The sequence below is a fragment of the Aythya fuligula genome, chromosome 3 (assembly GCF_009819795.1).
Source record: "Aythya fuligula isolate bAytFul2 chromosome 3, bAytFul2.pri, whole genome shotgun sequence".
Taxonomy (NCBI): domain Eukaryota; kingdom Metazoa; phylum Chordata; class Aves; order Anseriformes; family Anatidae; genus Aythya; species Aythya fuligula.
Genome location: NC_045561.1, coordinates 36644190 through 36666501, shown reverse-complemented (window position 1 = coordinate 36666501; position 22312 = coordinate 36644190). Strand labels below are relative to the sequence as shown.

General features: G+C 42.6%; 1 protein-coding gene across 1 annotated transcript in view; it reads left to right on the top strand.

Moving 5' to 3' along the window:
- Window positions 1–1600: 1600 nt before the first annotated feature.
- The window catches only part of TTC7A (tetratricopeptide repeat domain 7A), a 158289-nt gene continuing 137577 nt past the window's right edge, over window positions 1601–22312 (top strand). Inside the window, exons 1-4 of the mRNA XM_032185233.1 lie at window positions 1601–1665; window positions 2393–2451; window positions 16953–17083; window positions 18771–18892. Coding sequence (XP_032041124.1) covers window positions 17024–17083; window positions 18771–18892 — 182 coding nt within the window. The 5' untranslated portion in view covers window positions 1601–1665; window positions 2393–2451; window positions 16953–17023. The remainder of the gene's footprint in view (window positions 1666–2392; window positions 2452–16952; window positions 17084–18770; window positions 18893–22312) is intronic.

Here is a 22312-nt window from a genome sequence, read left to right as displayed (position 1 = left end):
AAAGACGTGGGCTGAGTATGTAGGAGCTCCTGCAGCTGTGGTGCAGGGCCTTCTAATGGTGCTGCAGGGCTTGCCCAGCTGAGGAACCTCCTGCCGCTCTGGGGCTGAGGGAATTGCACCTGGTCAACACTAGGACAGAGGTAAAATGTGCTTCACGCTGCTGCTGGGCCATTGAGGTCATAGTGCAAGTCCAAGGTTACTGCCTTGCATTGCTTTCAGTCAGTGACAGATAAGTTATGCCAACTTAGTCTCAGTTTTGTTTCATGTTCTGAGTGCGTGGTTCATAGCTGCCCATTAGCTAAGCTGCAGAGGGCTTTAGGAGAGTTTCAAGACACTGCCTCAATGGTTACTGTTGACCTTGGACAGTGTAGGACTCCAAATTACAAGTCTGAAGTTTTAGGCTTGTACTGGGCCTGGTCCTGAAACTTACAGGGTAACAAGCTTGCAAGTGGATGTTATACTTTGATCATGTTACTTGCAACAGAGCCCATGTTCAGCTTTTTTTTTTTTTTGTTTAATGTGGGGCAGTTCCTTGTTTGTATCTTCTCAAAAGTCAGTGTATTTAAATAAAAAGATGGGGTAGGAAGGAGGATTCATTCAACCCTTTTTCTTTATAGTTTAACCCCAGTAACAGCCAAAAACACTGTTCTTGTTTGTTTTTTTTTTTGGTTTGTTTGTTTGTTTCCAGGTCTAGGTGTTAGGTTTGGTTTAGTGAATTGCCATTACTGTTTCTTTGTAGCGGTGATTTGGCTACTCATGTTGGTTACTTCCAGGCTATTCATGAACCTGTGTTGACTGAATGTGTTTAAAAAATGAGGGTGAAGGATTAGGAACCTTTTCTGCTTTCTGAAACATTAGAAAGGGCCCAAATGTTTGTCTTTTAATGAGTGTAGGGTTTTTTGCACGCATTTGTATACACATTTTCAATACTCCTTAAGGACTAAACAAATTCTAGAAGTGGCAGGCATGCCTTCTGCCTCTACTTTTGCCTGAAAATGTTTTGAGAACTTAAGAAAACTTGGGAACTTTCCTGTTTTTTTTTTTGTTTGTTTGTTTTTTTTTTTTTTTTTTTTTTTTTAATTAAATGTACAGAGCAGAGGGGACCGGTAACTGAATGACTGAAAAATGTTTTCTATACAGCTTAAAAGCAGGGGATTTCCTTGGTGTGTGTGTCTAGTTATGATAGTGACAGGCTTTAGTGATACCCATGGCTGGTGAATCAATAGAATAGGTCAGTGGCAAGGGAAGAGGTGACTTGTAAGCTGTGTGTTGCCAAACTGAGCTCCAAAGTAATTCCTTGACCTTTGTGGCTTGCTGCTCTCATAAGCACAGTGCTAAGATCTCTAGATGCTTAAATCCTTACTTCTCCAACCTGTGTAGCTGACAAGGTTAAGAACAAAACATTTTGAATCTTCTTAATTTGCGCTGAAGTACCTCACTTGTGCCCTTTGGTATTTTACTGTGTAAACGCTCTTTTCCCCTCACTTCTGTTTCAGCCCAAGTATATGGTAGAAGCTATGCTGATCCTAGGGAAGCTTCATTATGTAGAGGGATCCTACAGAGATGCCATCAGCATGTATGCAAAAGCAGGGATCGATGACATCTCTACAAAAGATGAACCCCTGTACATGCTGCGTTTGGTGACTGAAGCCTTCGTTATTAAAGGTAAAGAATCACATATATATATTTGAAGTATGCTGTGTAGGTAGAAAGTTGAAGGTATTTCTCCAAGTGGCTCGATAAGATCAGATTGGCAGCGTTGTTGACTTTTTGTTGACTTTCTAAAGTCCTACTGGGTATGATCTGTACAGTTTAAAATTAAAGGCGTCGTGCAGTCTTGGTCCATGATTTTTAAACTTGGCTGACTTGTAAAAGAAAGGTTGATGCTGGAAGTCATGTGCTAACTCTTGGCTGTAAGTCAGCAATGCACCTGTGCTTGCGTATACATTTTGGGAAAATCTAAATCAATTGCTCTGAATTGGGGCCTGTACTTTCTATTAGAGTTCGTCCACTTGTAATTTTATCTGATTTCTGTGAAATGAGCATGGATGGAGTTCCCAAGTTTTAAACTCTGGACTACCACAATATACGCTTTCAAAGCAGGTTGTGTATTTTTGCAATGCATGTCATGTTGTATCAGACCTAAGGTACAAACAGGAGTCTCCTCCCCCCTTTAATTCTACAAATGTTGCGCTGAGAGATCCTAATGGGAATTGCTTCTAAGGGTAGTGGAATTGCATTTCAGTTTTGAGTGGGGGAAAGGAAGACCCTAATCAGTTACTGACTTGGTGGGGGGAAAAAGATCAGTAATCTTCTCCTTCATTTGCTTTCAGTTCCTTTATAAATGTTGCTCAAGTACTGCTACCTATCTACTGCTTTCTACTCTTTTCAGCATGTCCACCAGCTAATTAGGTGAATGAGAACTCTGTGATGATCAGATACCTTCAAATGGTATGTAAAAGAGTGATACCAAATCAACCCCAAATACTGTTTGACTGGGCTACTAGTATTACTGATGATAATTTGGGTGTTTCATGATCTCACACAGTCATTCTGCTTTTTTTTTTTTTTTTTTAAACCTGTTTTTGCTGCTTTGCTTGCTTTGGTTTTGTTTCCTATGGCTCTGGTTGAATCTGCTGCATTAATGAGCTTTTGTGGTGTAGGACTAATTTACTTGTAACTTGTACTAATGTTTGCATGTGCAGAGGAGTAAGCATTTATTGCAGGTGTTTTTGTGTGTGTTTTTTGAGGCTAACGGTGTATTCAAGAGTCTTAACCTTGCTGGGAATTGGTCCTAGGTGGGGCATGAATATAAGGTATGTGTGAATGCTGGTGAAATAACACTGCACTTGTAAGACTTCTTCCATGGCAGCTATCTCACCTCCGTATGAAGATACAGGGGGCGGAGGTGTTTGCCTCACAGAATCAGACCTTATTTTTTTTTTTTAATATAGCTTAGCATGGAATATAAGTGTTCTTTTGCCTCTGTGCATGTAAACCGTAAGTAGTCTCTGCCATTGCAGAGTTACCTCTGCTATTCCTGTTCCACAGCTTTTATCCTCAGTGATGATTATTTTCAGATTAACCGAGATATGAAGGATATACAAAGTCACTTGGTATTCTAACAAAGCTTGCGTCAGAAAAGTCCATCAGAGTGGAGCTTCTCCAACTGAGTTTGGAGAGAACACTTGCTGCTAGGATCAGTTTGTCTCTTTTTTTTTTTTTTTATGTGCAACCTCTCACTTTTACAGAAATAAGCCTTTAAATGTTAGAAGTTTGGATGAGGAAATAGCAGTGTAGATTTAAATCTTCACTTCAAAATGTGTCTGCCCAGGCTACCTCTGCAAGATAAGTAACAGAGCATGGATTTAAATTACTTAAAACTTAGTTATTAGTATAAAGACTCTCTTGATTTCTTTCTTTTTTTTTTTTTCCTCTTGGTATCTGTGTAGATTTTCTTGATCTGTACTGCATTAATGCTTCTGATTGAATTACTGTTAGCTTATACAAACAAGCCTTCTATAAAGACACTCTCGAACATCACTCGAAACATTTCTTCATGGATTGTTTATACAGCAATCCAGAAAAGCCTGTCTGTGTTCCGTCTTTATTCCAGGAACATCAGTTCTCTGTGCTTAATTTCTTACTCAGATGTTCAGTAATACAAGGAGGTGGTCAGAATGCCCATGTTCACTCAGTAACACTCTAGAACTTTATATCAGTTCAAGTACAAACCTGAAACAAGCTTGATTTTGTGTAGCTAGTGCTGTTGGGTTGTGCATATATTCAGAATGGCCATGCAGGTGTTCAGGATCATGCAGGAAGGGTCATGGCAGAAAGAAAGCCAAATCAAAGGCGTTTGTGTTACCATTTTACTGTTGGAAACAAACTAAACAGTAATGAGAAGGAGATGGGGTACATTGGGAGGAGCTGTGCAGGCAGGGAATGTGGTAGAAATGGAAAGTGGGCTAGAGTGCCTTTTGAATTCTGTGATGCTGGTGGCTGGGCATTGAGCTGTGGGGGCTCCTCTGAAGGCCCCTAGCATGTGATAGATGATATTATGGCAAGAAGTAATATGGATTTGTAGCCTTGTGATTGGAGTATAGAAGTCAAATGGGGAAAAAGTTTTCTTGCTTTTCTTGCTCAGTAGTCTTTTACTGAAGTAACTGTCAGGCAGTAAACACTAAAATTTTTCTTTATAAATACTAGAGCTTGAGCAGCTGGCAAGTTACAGGAGAAATGGTGGTGAGGGTGAGATTCTTCCAATGTCTCAGCTGACTGCTCCTGCTTATCCTGTTTCTAAATCCCCACATTGTGGGGAGAAGAGCATCATGTCATACTCCTGTGGACAGTGAGTGAAGTGCTAACAACAGTTTGATTCTTAGCAGTGGTTAACCTCTGTGGTTATTTGATAGGTGGCTTGGCTGTGCATGTCTCCGTCCTTTCTCCCCATTCTCCATGAGGTCAATTCCTCCTTAAAAACTTATGCTTGGCTCTCTGATGCAAACAGTTCATTTTGTCTTTCTGTCCATTGCAGGAAACAGTATTGAGTAATAAAACTTGCTTGCATATTCACTTGGGACACATTGTGGCTTTGTTACCTGGCATTGTCCATCTGAAATGAGCAGAGCTACTGAACAGCACACGTAACTGCCACTTGGCCTCTGCTGCACTTACTGCACACACTCTGCAGAGACCCCTGGCTGCTCCCAGTGAATAAATCTTTCTGGTATAGTAGGGTTGGACATAACTTAACTCTTTGCAAAGCAAAGTGCATCAGCAGCCAGGACTTCAGCTCATCTAAACTCCCAGGATATAGATTCGCTCTGTAAATAAATGAGGTTTTGTAGTTATGATGTTCAGAACCAAATGTATTTCCATCATGTTACAAAGATAGGTTACAGGTACCTATCTTTGCTTGGTGTTTTGGGGGTTTCCACTCCCCAGCTGACCTCACCAATCCCTGCAGAAATGCAAATGGTGTACTTGTTCTGGTGATATTGCTGCCTCTGGTATTTGGCTGTTTAAAGTGTGATTGAAATAATGTCATGTGAATGCCAATGAAATACATAAAGCTTAAGCTACTCATACGGATGCGAAGTTTGAGGCATAGAGTACCGAAGCAAGTTGTGTTCAGTCATTGTGAGTCAGGGCCAAAACTGAAGAAAGCAAGGAAGGAAGATCTCCCATGGATAACTTGTCTCTTGGCTCAGTCCTTTTCTGTAGCGTTACAACCAGTGTAAGCTCTTCTATGCCTATATAAATACAGAAAGATAAAATTGTGTGTGTGTGTATATATATGCAGAAAAGATAATGTGAACAACATTCTTGTGGTGGTTTTGTTACTTTTTAAAACCTTTTGGGTTAGCCTTAACGGAGTTGTGCTTGGTTCTCTCTTACTGCCCAAGTACTCAGTATGAAGACAGGAGGTGGTACGCAGGTAGGTCAGAGGAGTTTCCTCCGTTACGGAGCCGTTTGGTGCACGGCCCTTCTTGCTGTGCTGTGTGGGAGCGTGCAGAGGGCTGATGTAGCAGAAGGCCGCTGCCAGCCTGAGTCATGCTGGCCCAGGGAGGGCTGACGTGGCCTGCGGGCCCGGCTCTGTCAGGGCTGGCAGCGCCTTCAGCTCGTCAGGGCGTGTGGTGCCAGAGCTGCTGCGGGATGAGTCAGCCCCACGGAGGGGAGCCCCTGCATCCAGCAGAGCCCCGGTCAAATCAGCAGCAGCACAGGACTGCAAAGGGCTTCTAGCTGCTTTCATGGAGAGTGGGGCTTTGGTAGTCCCACTGCCCCTGTCTGATAGGGCTGGAGCGTGTGGCCTCATACGGTGCTGCCTCTGCTCTGCCGACTGCAAGGGGGCTGTGGAGTAACAGGTTGTGGGTGTCCAAAGATGGGCGAGATGAATCCCTGGTAAACTTGTTTCTGAAGGTTAGGGTTTTTTTGAAGCTTTATAAGAGAGATCAGTTCTATCAAAAGGCTGCGGTGTAAGCTCAGCCTTTTTAGAGCTCAGGAAAAAACATGTCGAAGAGGCCATTAGCTGATATTGTGACTGTGAGAAGCCTTGATCATAGTTTGCGTTTTGTTTTAACAAGTCTAACCACAGGTCACATGTGCAAGGCAGCTAAGCTTTTTTTTTTTTTTTTTTTTTTTCTTAGTGGCTTGATGCATCCTTTATGTTGTTCTTTAGCCCGCTTTAGTAATTTGAAGATGTTTAAGAGCTGTAAATGTGGTACTTCTGAAGACCTGTAAGGTCACCATGCTAACTCTGCTGCGTTGTGAAGTGAACTTCAAGCCAAGCACCATTCAAAGAGCTGTGATACTGCTGAAAGCAGAACTGTGAATCCAACATGTGAGAATTTTTCCTGAGCTTCACAATGCTGAGCAACCAAGTGTGTACGTCTAGGGTTCTGGTTCAGCTCACTGTGTTTTTTGGGGTTTTCTATTTATTCACTTTGAGGAGAAACTGCTGGTCTCGCGTTTTTCTGTTAGGGTTGTATCTTTTCAAACCTCTGTGAGGAGCTCAGTATTGCTTAGAAGGATACTGTTCTGCTTTATCCCCATCTATCTTGGATTTGTAATACTGGAAGTGATGTCTTGGAGGTTATAATAGTATTGTGGATGGAAAATGGTGGTATTGCACAATAATAAACAGGAAAAACTAATCCATCTTTCTGTTCATTATTTCCTAAAAGATCTCTTGCTCAGCTGATTTAAACACTTGATTCTAATTATGATTTTAAATCAGTCAACTTATGCTTCAGCTTTTTGAAAATCATCTACATTAAACTTCCTTGGTGCTTGTGCATCGTAATTTATTTTTTAAGGTATTTTTGTTGGTTTGCAGAACTATTAAAAACATTCACTAAATTGCATTCAGTAGACATAAGCCTGGCAATTAAATTGTTTGTTTCCTAGCTAGTCATAAGATACTTTGTCCATTTGTTCATACAGTTCAATGAAGTCTCTAATTTTGACATTTGCTTGTGTGTCATTCATCATTTTCTAATACTGTTTTCTACAGGATGACTGATCTTCTAGGTGAGATTTGTATTCAGCTGCATTTTTTGTTAATTAGCATAAATAGAATTAAAATTGTTTTATTGCAAAGCGAAGTTCTGATAAATCCACTTTTTTGCTCTGTTTAAAAAAATTAAAACATTTTCAGTTAAATGAATTTCACTTGGTATTTTGGTAAAAAAAAATTCACTTGGTAAAAGTGAATTTACACTTTTAATTTCATTGTTAGAAGCATGTTTAATCCAGGTCATGATTTAAAAGCATGTTTCAGGCCATATGTATGCTTTTTGAGCCTGCTTTTAGAGGACATACAGTTTTGCAAGGTGTACTTTTCCTTTCCTAGACTAACGTTTAGAATATCCTGACTGCTGGATGGGGAGAAAAAAAAAATCAAACACAAACAACACCAAAACCTTATAGTTATGCATATTCTTGTTCCTGGGGATCTTTTCATAGACTGATCTTAAGTGTTCTTGAAGTCCTCTAAGAAAAGCTTTGCTGTAGATCCCCACATGCTCTCTTTTTACTATGTAAGGAAATGCCTTGTCTTGTCAAGTGAGACAGATGTAGGAAGGGGATTATTGGAAGGCTGATGACATTTTTTCCATGTTCAAATAAATAATTCTTTATGTCCTTTCTGGGCACTAATAGAGGAAAGTAAAAATCATGCTGTAATTGCACATGTCAAGATAAAGATAATCCATTTCTGTATTATTGCTCAGTAGCCTCTTGACTGTTAGGAAGGCTTCCAGTCCTGCCAGTGGCAAAAAGAGGGAATGCAGCTCTTCCTCTCTCCTTCCAGCACTGCCCCACACATGAGCGTGCATTCTGCCTGCATTGCTGCTTCTGGCTGACATGGGGACAGCTTGCTGGGATGCACCATACAGCAGAAGTGGGTGGTAGGTTGTAAGGGGCAAGGAGAATCCTGAGAGCTGGAATTCCCTCACTACCTCTCCCCCATTAGTGCAGTATTGATGTAAAACCATTGATGGCAACCTTGCAAATGACAGTGTTGGCTGATGCATTTGAATTCCTGGTAGTGCTCGGGGTCAAGGCTCTCCTGAAGATACCACCGCTGGTCCTTGCTCATAGTCTTTAGGAAAGCTTGCTGAAGAGCCAAAATTATACTGGGTGCAAAGTTAAGAAGAGAGAAGCACAGATTGGGGTTAAAGTCGGGGAAAAACTAACTCAATTTTCTTTTGCTTTTTTAGTACAGGCATATGATGCTTAGGTAGTAATGGGCCTTGTGAGGATGACAGGTGGCAGCACGCAGCTCTGTTAACCTGTATGTTGCTTTTGAGATGAAATAGGGGCATGCAGTAGTCTGCTCCTATTCCTTAACTGCTTGCTCTTCTATTGGCAGCTGCTACTAATGTTACTTTGGTCAGTATTTGCAGCTGCTGCAACAAAGTAGGATTGCTGTGGAGGAAAAATAATTTGTTTGCTTTGTCATCCTTTCAAAAGGGGGAAAAAAGGGGGTGGGGGACAGGCAGGACACATTCCTCTATGGTGGAGTCATCCGATGACTAAAAATGGGTGGTACTCATCTCTGGGCATTAGGATCTGTGGGGAGATGGGCTCTTTGACACAGAGCTTAAATAATGTAGTGAGTTTTTGTGCCTGGCCACTGGGAAAATTGCCTCCCAGCCACAAGAACCTATGGTACACTCTGGCATTGAAAACCGCCTCCCTGCAAGTAAGACGCTTTGTTGACAGAACTTTTTTTCACTTTTGCTTGACAAAAACTGCAGCTTTTAAATGCTAATTCACATCAGAGGGAGAGAGACTTTGTTCTACACCTTGTATATCTTCAAAGCGCTGCTGTTTGCAATCACACCAGCCAGCCAGGAAGCATGCTGTTTGCTTGTGCTGCCACCGGAGTAGCTGTCTGATGGGCAAAAGCTCCTGTTTGTAGATGCTGCTGTCTAAATAAAAGGGCTGGGTACTGCTACATCCTATTTGGGTGTTGAGGGGGGAGTTGAGCTGCTCTTAGCCTGTCAGAGCAGTGGTGTTGAAGCTGCTGTGTGCTGGGAAGTTGTGTGCCCCTGCTTCCTAGCTCTGCTGTGAGCGGTGTGCCTGGCCCAGCCCTGGCCCTGGCCTTCTCGCTGTGTGTAGGCTGCCTGTGGTGGCCAGGGAAGCTGGTTTCACAGCCGTGCCCTATCAGCTCTTCTCTGCTGTCAGACAGGCTAGCTGAGGTCTTCTGTGCTTTGGCAGTAGTTTTGTACAATCTGCTGTGCACAAATGCAGCATGGTTTTGGGCTTCTGAGGAAGGAGATACCTATAGGCAACCAGATGTGGATAACTCCACTTTGGAAAGAAGAAAAAGATAAACACCCTCCTGGGTTTCATTAATGTGACTTGCTGTCTGTGGTTTCTAAGGTTTTATCACGTTATTCTTCCACTCCCTTCTTCCCACACAAGCATGTGATGAGCTTGTGCTGGCTGCACGTGCGTGCACAAAACCCCACCTCCCTGCTGCGCTGTGACTTAGCTCTCTAAAGCCAGGGGGGCAGCAGCATCAGGAGGTGCAGGAATAGCTGCAGTGTGCTTTCCCGAGGAGTGCAAGTGTGCTCCGAGGTGGCTGAGCCACAGGTAGCTGTCAGCTGGCTCTGATGCCATTCTCCTGCTGTGCTGTGTAGCAGGCAGTGTGTGCCTGCTGTGTGCACACTGGGTGTTACTGACACTTGCTTTGGGAGTCACTGAGCAGTCACAGCAGCTGAGGCTGATGCTTTACGTCCCACCATAAAGTGCTGTGGTCACTGGCAAGCTTTTCTCTGTGGCTGTGCACCGCTCTGTGCAGTGTGCTGTGTAGCAGTGGCTCTGGGAGGGTTTCCATCTGCTTACCCTCCTGTTTTCTCTGTCCTGCTCCCAAAGCACTCATGAAAGTGGGCTAGTCTAGTTCAGTGGCTGCTCCCTGTGACCAGGGAAAAAATGTAATTCTCATGGCATGCCATGGGAGTATGTGGATGGTGTTGACCAAGTCCTTTGAGGCTGTGAGAGAATGCTGCTCTCACCTCTTTGCTGTGTCTCAGAGCATCACCCCAACAGAGACACCTCCCTCACTGCCATCGGATGCATCACAGAATGGAGGTGGCCTCTGGTACCAGGACAACTCGTGTGTTACAGCAGTGGTCTGTGAGGTGGGATGTGCATGTCATGGATGACATGTCATACACAAAATGATCTGTTGGGGTATAGGAGGAAAATGCTAGACTTCTTATTTTTGACTTCTGTCTCTTAAAAACAATGGCAGAGCTGACACTTCTCCTAATAAGAGCTCTTCATTAGCCACATTAGACAATCGCTGCTTTTACCTTGTAATCAGATCTCATCAGTGATGTTTGAAGTCCAGCAATACTCAGTTCAATACCTCAAACATTTCACTGAACTTCATGATAAATTTGTAGAAGCCTCTTTTGAGCTTTCTTCCTCAATAGCAAAAGATGAAATCACATACCCTTGGGGAAGCATTTGTTCTTCCCACCGTGGTAAACAGCTAAAATAATACATGGAAGACAATACGGTGACAAACTAAAACGTGTTCCTTTGTCAGCACATAGTGTTGGGAGACACATAGACACTGAAGATGCGAAGAAACAAGTATTAGAACAAACAACATGATGTGGGAAACTTGCTATGCAGTTTGGTGAAAGTACAGATGTTTCCAACATGGCACAGCTTAATGTATTTGTTAGATTCTGGTTCAGTAGTGAAGTATACTAAAAACTAAATTACTTAATAAAAATGTTTGTTAAAAAGCTGTGCAAGTTTAATCACTAATGTAGTAGCTGCTTTGGTAATAAAAATAAAAAGGAATTCTAGTGTTAGGTTACAGAAGTAGCATCACATGAAATTCATTCATCACTGTTTGTAAGTAAGCTGTTGCTGAAAAGAAGTGAGGCCAAGAAATGTGCGGACTAATACAGGACTGTATCAGTGTGGCTTATTTCCTTTAAACACAAGACCTTTAAACAGTAGAATCTCTCTAATACTTAAAGAAGCGGTGGGGACTGACCCTGAACATCTTTTGTGTCACACAGAAGCTCACTGGTGGTCTCGTGGCAAAGTGCTTAGGAGTTGTTGAAGTTAAAGATGATTTATACGCTTGTTTTTGCAAAGATAAATGTTAGAAATTTGCAGATCTTTTCTATTATGATAAGCATCTGTCAGTTTTATGCTACCTTGCAGGTATTTTTAAAATGGAAACAACACGTTTTGTCTGTCCCTTCAAGCTAAAGATGATGTTTTAACAACTGAAGAAGTAATGGCATCTGGTTTTAGAACAGATGTTTGGAAACGTTTCCAAGTCGGTGTGATTTTTTTTTTTTTTTTTTGTGTGTGCAGAAAGTCACCTACAACTCTCATGTATACAGTTTGTTACCTGTTTGTAGTCTGTCCAAATACGTTTCATTGGGTTTGGAACCCATTTCTTAATAAATCTGTTTGTAAGAACAACTGGCTGACACCAAGGAAGATGTAAATATACTAGAGAATTACAAAAATAAATACAAATTGAGTAGGTGCAGCTAATGACACACTTCTCTTTGGATCTACATATCTTTGCTAGCACTGACAGCCATTAAAGCCAGGTATTAAGATAATCTTACCCTAGAACCAGACCTTCCTGTCAATGTATCTGCATTAAATCAAGATTTGTTTTCAAAAGTAACCATAATCAAGCATATTATTCTTCCTAAAAATTAATATTTCTCTAGTGAGAACAAAGTTTTGTACAGTTCATGAAACTGAGCAGTGTAACTTTTCTTTTTCATTCTTCTGGTTTGTATTTTTGTGTTTTATAATGTACTATGTACAGCAGCGTGTATATAATTTAAAAATATGTATGTTGGGGCTGTGTGCTCAATAAAATTCCTTGCTATTAGGAGTGTGTGAGCAAAAGGGCTGGAGACTGCCTTGTTGTAGGTTGAAGTCCGGGTTCAAAGATCTGCCGTGAAGAGCCACCAGATGCTGGGCAGCACCTTTTGATGTATCAGCAGAGTCAGCACCCTTGGGTTCAGGTGGCTGATGCAGCGAGGTGCGCACAGCCTATGTGGAACTGATCAAGGGTATGGGAACTGAGGTGGCATCTCAGACATGCTTGCCACCTTCTGGCTTCACAGGTAATCCAGTCAAGAAGTTTTTTCCTCACTTTAACAGTCAGCTAGAGCTTGGCCACCTCGGAGAACATTTGTAACCCAGTTGCTGAGGAGAGGAGCATCAAGACCCATGATGTGAATTATTGAAGCTGCTGTGAACTGTGGTAGAAATAACACACACCACTGGGTCTTGCCCTAGGTCAAGCTAATCCAGACTGCAGCAGGCTGAGTGCCTCGTGATGTGCTTGCCCACCACCTTACCTCAAGACAAATTATTTGTGGTCCTGTTGTAACACCTTTGCATGTCCTCAGCTTGATGGCACGCTGGCTTCTGGCCAGGGTAGCCTTTCTGCAGGGCATATGAGCACAGGTCCTTGCCTTGCAGGCTGGGACTGGTGCTGTTGGCAGGGCTGTAACTTCCACCCTAAGCTCTTTTTTGCTTTGAGTTCCTGTAGCTGTGTTTGACACAGGGGTAACAACAGGTAGGCTTCGTGCTCTGTGCACTGTGGTCTTTCTTTAATTCCTTCATTAAACTGCCCCTGCTGCTGGGCTGCAGGGCTTTAGCAGCCACAGGCTAGCGCTTGGCAAAAGGGGTTTAAAGTAGTGTGCTGCTGCTGACCCTGAGTTCTTCTACCAGTAAACACTCTGTTTCCCAGCTGTGTTAACTCATCCAAATGCATGGAGGTCTGCGTGAAAAGGAAAATAAGAACCCGTGAGTGGATTGGTATGTCCTTCCTACTGAGCTGGAGCACTGCTGCTATTTGGGGAACTAGTTCATGAATTGGAAGAAAAGAAGCAAGCTGCTTTAGCCTTCTCTTCTCACTAGCAGTTGTGCAGTCACCATCTGTGCACTGAGGCTTTCAAAACCAGACTGGATAAAACCCTGATGAGCCTGAGCTGACCCTGCTTTGAGCAAGAAGTTGGACTACAGTCCTCCCAAGACCCCTTCCAACTTGAATTTTCCTGTGATCTCTGTCTCTGAGAATCGAAGCTCTCAAGTCCACTTGCACATGTATTTTTCCAGTTCTGGTAATAATGTTTCAGAGCACTGCAGCCACATGATATGCTTTCTTCCCTTGGCAAGGACTGGGTGAGATGAAAGTGGAAATAAGCCTTCACAGAATGTCCCCTTTCAGGTTTCCGTGAAAAGCAGTGCACTTCAACTCTAGGAAGAAATTTGTTCAGTCCGTGACACCTCTTACAAGCCTTATGGTGTGTGTTTTACTGACATAAATGCAAATTAGCTTTAGAAGGGAAAATAAGAAGCAAAGATTAGAGAGATCAAGAGCCAGAGATGAATTTTTGGGGAAACTAGAAGTGGATGGGAGCCTTTTCTTTATTCAGGAAGGAAAAAATGTGTTTCTATACATGGAAAGCTACTGCCTCTGAAGTGGGTGGGAAGAGTTTTTTCTTTTATAAAAGATGATTTGGAAGCAAGTCTCTCTCTAAATATTCAGCCTGAGGCATACCCCATTTGAAAGCTGTATCTTCCATATGTAAGCATGTGTGTGTGTTTAAATTGGGGCCCTTGATTAGTAAAAAAAAAAAAAATTAGTAAAAATCTTAGCATAGGTAAGTTCTAAGTTGTTACTGTCTTAACATAACTGTTTTTACAAAATACCTACATCTGTTTACCTTAACCAGCTACCAAGAAAGCATATAACTTTATACTTTACTTGGAAGTTAATTCTGAGTAAGAGCCACGCTTTCTTACTAAATCCCATGTGGCGGTACCATGCGCTCTGTGATTTTTCTGAAGCTTTTTGGGAACTGAGTTGAATTAAAAATGTATGTTATGCTGCAAAGGTCTTTCTGTGCTGATAGCTGAGGAGCAGAGCAGAGTTGGTGGGATTTATGCCCTCAGGGCTGGAGGGCTTGTAAGTAGTGCTGTCCACACGCAGCTGCAACTCGAGGAAACCTGCGGTTGTTGGGGCTTTGCACTGTGGGAACTGAACCGGTGGCTGCAGGTTTAGGGAGCTCTCATTCTTCTGTTCTTCATTTTATCTGCTGGATTTGCAGCCTGCTTGCTCTGATTTTTCTTCTCGTGTTTCTGTGGTAGGGACGAACAGCCTTGTTCAGGTTCCGTAGAGGATCTTGCATGCTGGTGGCATCAGGTCAGCACAGACGGTATGAGCAGAAAGCACTATGACTAATTTCGCATCATGTGGGTCAGTTTTCCCTCTTGCCCTTTATAAGTGGAAAAATGTGTGCAATGTAGCATACTGTCTCCTTTTAATGCATCATATATTGGTCTCTATTTACTGTGGCAAGGAATTTTATTACCCTGTCTCTGATCGGCCCCACCTCTGTTTTTCTGCCTGCATGGATGGCATGTTTGTTGTCAGTACTCGGTGCTGGCAGAGGCTGCTTGTTTTCCTCCCCCACATCAGAGCTTAGAGATAGTAGCTCCTTGCAGTGGGCTGTAGCATGCATGTAAATGGCTTTTATCAGCCTGTTCTCTCTGTGTGACATCTCCCACGATAACCGCCCCCATGCAGGCTGTGCTAGGATGGCTCTTGCAGCCTGATTAGATGCTGCATGAATGTCAGTGGGTTGTACTGGGCTTCTTCCAGGGTCCTCATCCCTAATTTGTGCTTCATGGGACAGTGCCTCTGAAATGCAACACTGCTTTTTTTTTTTTTTTTTAATTTATTTTCTGTTAAGGGGAATGGCTGGGTATTCAGAGGTAGATAAAACTGAGATGGATCTGAGAAGAATAAGTTGATGTAATGTTTTCTCTGCTGAATGTTTTCTCTTTTTGTATAGAGAGTTAATTTCCTCTTTTCCCCTTCATTACATAGTGACAGGGTAAGGAAGTAGGAGCTTTGAAATACGGGGTGGGGGAACCCCATGATAAAAAGCCATAGACTTCAGAAATGGACTGGAAGACAAAATCTATGGGATGCTGCTTCTCTAACACAAGATGGATGTCTGTAGAAAAGAGACACCACAGAATGGGTGCTAGTGAAGAACAGCAAAATAATTATTGTCCCCCAAACACTGTCAGTTTGAAGTAGATTTAAAAAGTAGATTTAGATTAGATATAAGGAAGGAATTTTTTTACTGTGAGGGTGGTGAGGCACTGTAACAGGTGGTGAATGAGAGAAGCTGTGGATGCCCCATGCCTGGAGGTGCTCAAGGCCAGGCTGGATGGGGCTTTGGGCAGCCTGGGCTGGTGGGAGGTGTCTCTGCCCATGGCAGGAGGTTGGAATTAGGTGATCTTTAAGGACTCTTCTAACCCAAACTGTTCTGTGATTCTGTAAATCTACTTCCCCTGCTCTGGTCTGGTCAGGATTTTCAATGGTGCAAGGTACAGATGAGTGTTTCCACTAGACAGCTCCTTCTGGAGTGGGCTGTGCACCCCTGAATTGGGAGAGGACAGTGGGGAGCCACCTCCTGAACTTAGATCTGTGGGATATCTTCTCTTCTGCACCCGCTGAACTGACTGCTCACGTCTGGCTCAATTGCAAAGCATGAGATAAGGAAACTCATACTACAGTTACCAAGGGGACAAAACAGAAACTCTGAATGTGGGAAGTAAACAACACTGAGGCTGCCTAGGAACCTCAGGCTCCACAGCTCGAGTGCTCCTACCACAGCGTTCACCGCGGGGTAGTCCCCATGGCCTCCTCACAGCGGTTTGCCACAAGACTCCCAAAGCGAGCTGTACTGAGGTGCCGAGGATTGTGTGAGACAAGGAGAGTGTGTGGTTCCTGGTGTACGTGTTGTAGCTCCTCATGTGGGGCAGAGGCCTTTGCTGCATGCTGCAATGGTCCAAATTGCTTCTCTGGAGAGCCTGGCAGGCAGCTCGTCTTTCATACCTCCATGGATTTGTGTCAGGAAGGCCAGGAGTTTGCGTTACAAGTTTTTCATTATTATTAGGGAGTGTTATACATAAAACTTACTGGGAAATGTGTATTGAACAGTTTACGACTTGTGTGGGCTACTAGGCATCCCTGCAGTTGCTTTGGTGTAGAAGGCCTAAGCTGCCAAACAGTGATGTGTTGTGGAGATGTGCTGTGGCATAAGAATATAAGAATCTACGTGGATCAGAGTAAAAAGTGTGCAGATAAGCAGCCTTTTAAAGTAGACCTAGATATATAAAGGATATAGTAGTAGGATGCTAGACAAGGATCAAATAATAAAGAGTTCTGCTGTAGGGGCAGTAGCTGTGGGTCTCCAATTAACGTGCTGTATATTTATGAGAGGGGTTGGTTGGTGACACAAGGAAGAGTTTGAGTAGTACAAAAAACAATTACTTTTTTCTTTGGAAAGGAGGGTGATCGTGTAGTTGAAGAGTCTCTTATGTCTTGTCAAGAGCTTGCTGTGTGTCCGCGTGTAATTTGCATGTGCTTAGACTTTCCACAAGAGGCTTCAGATTTTCCAACTCCGTTTTATCTTTTTCCAAGTTTGTTCCTCAAAACTGCTGCCATTGAAGGCTTCACTTGGAATAGTGGACACTTAGAAACCCTCAAATCCAGTGCCAGGGTGTTTCTGAAATAGCACTTGTGTTGAAGCACCCAAAATCTATAGCCATTTTTGGAAATACAGGCCATAATTTCTCTGCTTGCTTGTCCCTGCCAGGGGGACTGTATGTCCTTTCTTCATAAAATCTTTGAAAGGCACTGTAGAAGCATGCAGTGGTACCATAGTTTAGAGCAGCATGACAAAAAACGCCTTGCATGTGTAGGAATTTTATTTTCCTTGGGTCTTTTCCTAAAAGTCCCTAAAACTAGGGAGAAGCCTATGTATGGAAAAGCCTTCCTGTCAGCTGGTAAACGAAAGTATAGCATGACTCTGCTGCTGTTGGGGGCTGCGGTTCAGGAAGGTGCTGCTATTTTGCAGGTCTGTCGCTGGAGCGCTCGACCAACTCAATCGCCTCACGCGCTCGCCTGTGTGAGAGGGAGGAGGAGGTCATGGCTTGTTTCGAGACTGCGTGTGTCGTTGCCCAAGTGTACTTGCAGGAGCTTGAAAAGGTAAGAAGTGTGCTCAGGGTGTTACCTGGTGACCTGGGTGGGACATCGAGGGATTTTGACAGCAGAACTGGTGGCGGAAAGGTCAAGTGATAGACGAGGAACATGAGAACAAGCCCGAAAGAATGAAGTGCCTTAGCATTTCTGTGGGCTGAGTTTTTCAGTATAAGCAGTTGCAAAACAGCTGTTTATCTGGTCTCTGCCAGTTTCTTTTGAGCATGACGTGTGGAAACCAGTTTTGCCTGCGGTAAAGCTTTGAATACTTTCAGATATGCTCGAGTCTTTATCTCAAGTTTAGCTCTTACTAAGGAGGGATGACAGGCTTTGCATAGCAGGTGCCACCATGAAGGAACCCGAGATGTTTTACGTATCTGCCATGTAAGTGATACACAGCATTGGATATCGAGATCCGTCATGAGCTCAAAGTAACCTTTTGGGTCGACGATAGCAGTTTAATTGCTCGTGCTTCGCCTTTTCCAGGTGAAACTGGAGGAACCTGGATCAGTATCAATTAACTGCTTAGTCAGTGGCTGGCTAGGATGCTGGGTACTGTGAGCTCTGCACTGAGCTGTAATCCATGCCACTGATTTACTGGGCACATGCTTAGAGATCTCTGTATCTGCTACTTTGCCTACTTGCATTTAGCAGGGGCACACCGTAAGTTTTCACACCCTGTCCTCTGCCACACATTATGTTTGACACGAGCATCACTGAGGCAATGAATGTTGCCTATTGTTCTGTAACTTAACTGCCTTTTACTCTCTGACCTGATATTTCTGCTCTTCTCAGTAGCAACGGTGTGTTTGTTCCAGATCTTATTTTAAATTGCATTAAAACAAGAAAAATAAGCTTGGGACACACACAAAAATCCATGAAGAAAGCCAGATAACAATTTATTTGGTCTGTTTTTTGTAAGGAAAAAGCTACTTGTCTTTTTATTTAAAATTAAGTACTGCCCTCTCCTTGCAGAAGGACCAGTTCCTGCCAGTACTGGGCACTGTAAATGTTTTTACTGACAATTTATGTATGCCAGGAAGAGAAAGAGTTTGAATAGCAATTCATTCATCTTCTGGACTCAGAGGGATGCAGGATTCATGTACTCAAAGTCCATAGGTCCTTTTCATTCCTGTTTTGGAGAGTTTACACAGTGCAGCTTACAGCAATGAAAGCTGTTTGTTAGCCCTACTGGAAGAGACAGTTTCTAAGGAAGCCAAAGCAAGAGAGGTTTGGTAAGGCTAAAAGAGCAAAGACTAAGATTCTTCCATTGATACTCCTTAGAGTTTACTAACTCTTACAAATATTTACATTATGTTAAGCTGGATATACTCACTTAAACATTGTGTTTATATTTCTGTGCAAGATGCTGGATCTGTGTGGTTGGAGTAGTATTTCTGAAGCCCTCGATATTAATGTGTAGCTTTTCGCTTTATTGAAGGTGTAAAGTAGTAAGGGGTGGTGCTTCAAAACTTGCATTGCACACAGGATGTTTCATGGAAGTCACTGTATAGTTCATTTTAAAGTTGACTTTGGAAGGTTTTTTGAATAGCTGATGAAGGTAAGATTTCAAGTCCTCTGAGGAGGAATCTGAAGGTTGAAGCTAACATTTTGTTACTGGCAATATCTCTGGCTTATGAGGAAATGGCTCGTTCAAAGAGTTGTCTGTAATCCCACTGGTTTCTTTTTCTTGCAGACCTTAAACAGCACACATTCAAGGAGTATAAAGGGCAGCAACATGACGTACTCTGAGTTTGAACTGTCCTACTTCCTGGAAGCAGCTCTACAGAGTGCCTACGTGACTCATTTAAAGAAGGGGTAGGTGGATGCAGATGTTCATAAAAATAGATAGTACTGCATGTTTTGTCTCAGAACAGATGAAAGCTTCTTTCTTCATATGTTCTGTTGTGACTTTTTTTTCTGCTGCTGGCTCGCTTCAGGTTTTCTTCGTGCTCTCCCTTTCCCACACCCTATCCTAATTCTCAGTTTTCCGGACCCACAAGTAGGGTGGAGTAGAACAGTTTTGTTGTATTGACTCAGCTTTGCTCCCTGTGGAGATGAGGGGAGTCTGACCATAGAGAGTGAGTGGAATTTAAATACGGCTGAGTTCTTTTTAAATGATCAGCCACAAGACCTGGTTTAGAGCTCAGTCAAGTCTTAAGGGTTGTTTCTTTTATTTATTTTTTGAAGGTCTTAATGTCCTGATCAAAACCCCAGTTCTGTGTGGTTTTACTAGAGAGTGCCCACCCTCAGAAGCTGTAGATGAGGGCATGGTGACCCCTAAAACAGGCAGTATCTTCAAACTCCATTTAGTTGGTGGAAGGATTGCCATGTGGGGACAATCTGTTCACCACTTGTAAACAATACTTGTAAGGGTTCTTCCTTCCCTGCTCCTGTGTTTGTAGCATATTATCGCATTTGTTTTTAAGGAATCACATACTGAATTTCTCACTGCTCTGTGTAGTATCACTGGTCAGAGTTCTGTAAACTTCCTTAAGCAAACCACCTTTTCAAAGTATTTCATCTTGGTTGGTTGGTTTTTTTTTTTACCTTTGCTCCTAAAGATATTTTATCTCCTTTTCTTCACTTTTCTTCACTCTTCCTTTAGAGTGAAATGGAGAAGGAAGGGGAAAATAAAAAATATGAGGAGAAGGAAAAGAAAGAAAACTAGGGAGGTAAATAGCAAAAAAAAAAAAAAAAAAAAAGATAACTCTTGCCTCTGTTTGAGGAAGGACAGTTTCTGTTCAGGTTTTTCTTACATTTTTTCCCCTAATAACTATTTAAATGCAGCTGTGATATGAGTATCCTATACTATGAGTATCCTTGGTGTTCTACATTGTTTCATGTGAAGTCAGGGTTAAAAACCTGCACGTACAGTGAAGTTGTACTTGCAAGCACGTCCATGGTAGGTGCCTTCAGGTAAGCCTTCTTTAACCCAAAGGCTTTATTCACAAGCCCAGATATCATGGAATGATCCGTGTAGTCAACTGGGTACGAGTTTATGTGTAAAGAAGTATGAGGTTATGAGTATGAGGCATAGTCTCAGCATCATCTCAGTAATCTGGGAGAGGTAGGTGGTTTTCCCATGTGAAGTGGTAGTTGTCCAGCTGTAGCACGAAGAGTAGGCTTTATTAGCCCTTTACTGGTCTGGTGGTGAAACAAAAGCTCAAGACTTGCCAGTAAGCTCATTAACTATGTAATAAAATAAAATCTCATTTAGAACATATGGCACTGATGTCCTCTAGGCACCTTTTGAATAACAAACTCACTCATGTTCCTTTTATTCAGCAGCATTTTAAATTCAGTATTCATCAGTTCAGTATATCTAGTGGGTTGTTTCAGCTGTTACTGGGAGCCCCACTTGCTCCCTCCCCACGTTATTTTAATGATAGCCTTTTAAAAAAGAAAAAAAAAAAAACTACTAGAAAACAATTTGGAAATAAAATACGTGCGTGAATCAAGCACTGCTTTGATTATAAGCTGAATTGCTGCACAAGCAGCAAAATGTTCTCTGTGGCTGTCTCCTGATGGAAGAACAGCCTCAGAGCTGGCTTGACTGTGGCAGGAACAAAGCTCCATTTGCTTTGCACTTCGTCAGTGCAAATCAGAAGCAAGATCCAGTGAAATTAAAGGGCCAATGGGAAAATAAGACAAACAGGAATCCCCAGCTTGTTTCTGTACCTTCTGCTTGTGTTAGTGTGCATTTTCTGCCACGAGAGGGCATAAGCAGCATTGGGATGTATTAAGAAAGGGGGGTTGGGTGAGGGGAGAAGGTTTTTCCTGTATATAATGAATCTCTCCACCCAATATCCAGAGGGTCAAAGAAACGTTGTTGGTTTCAGCTTGTCCAGGTAGGAAATAGGCCTTTGATCTCCCAGGCTGATGGGGGATAGGTCCTAGGAAAGGAGGTCCTTTCCCAGTGGCCCTTGTGTAGAGAATGAATAGCAAATACTTTATTTCCTTTAGGAGGGCTGACGTCTCCTTGGGCAGGTGAGCTGAGAGATGGGAGGGGTGTTGTCCAGCTTGTGTTTGTTCCTGCTGCCAACATCCTGGAGTATGATCAGGGATGCCCTTCCCTCTTGTAGTGTGTGGTGGTGGAAAGAAGGCACCTCCCTCGCTCATGCGCACCCCTACAAAGCAAAGGTGCGTGCTATAAGGACCAGCAAGTCCTGCAGCTGTGCCAGCCCCTGATGCTGTTAAGAGAGATTTACTTAAACAACACTGCATTGCTGAAAGCACACTTCTGCAGTTTGCCCTTCTGCATCCTGAGGAAGCTTTCTTCTGTTTGTCTGGCGTTGGTGCTGTGGATACAGAAGATAGGCAGGCAGACGTACTGGAGGATGCAGCCTGTTGCCTTTCATGTTAGCGTTTGCTTCTGATTTTCTGAGTGACCTTCTCTGTGAAGGTTAGGCTCATCCTTGACTGCCTTTAGTTCATATTGAATGCGTATTATTATTTTATAGTGCTGTAGGGGCTTGGTCTAAATGCTCTTATTTGCTTAGAGCAAATAGGCTTCACCTGTGCGGGATGATGGTTATTTCTGTGCTGCTCTTTTAATGACATTTGAAGTTTGTGTGGAGTAGCAAAGGCAAAATAAATAAAAATGTCAGGGCTTTCCAGAGGATGCTGTTGGTTTTGGCAGCTCTAGACACTTCTGAAGAAAAAGATTTTCTGAAAAAATAAGCATTAAACACTCAGTAAAAATCTGATTTCCTTATGAGCCTTCAAGTCAGGGACCTGAATTACTTTGGAAAACCCTGATGAAATTGCCTACGAGGGCAAGCTTACACAGTTCTTTTCTTCCTTCCTCCTGTCATATTTTTTTAGCGCTCTCAGTTCCCTTTTTGAAATTTTATAGGCTTCTGTTGAAAGGCACTTTGAAAGAGGAACTTCATGTATGTGTTATTTTTACAGTGGAATCTAATCTAGAAAGGTAGGACAGTCTCTGCCAGAATACTAATCTTTTCTGAGGAATTTATATGGGCTTGCTTGCCCTTCATCCCCTCCTCAGTCCTCCCAGTCTAGCACCTAGTAAAGGTAGTTATTAATTTTGAGTCTTCCTGTCTACTGGATGAAACTAGATAAATGCTAAGCTTTTATTGTTGTTTTGGTGGTCTTTTCTTTGGTCCTACTTGCTAGGGTGCCACTGGGAAAATGTTGTGTTCTTTGTAGTTACTCGTCTTGCATCTTTCATAAGAATCCAGGGTTGTTGTCTGTGGGTGCTTTTTACCCACATGA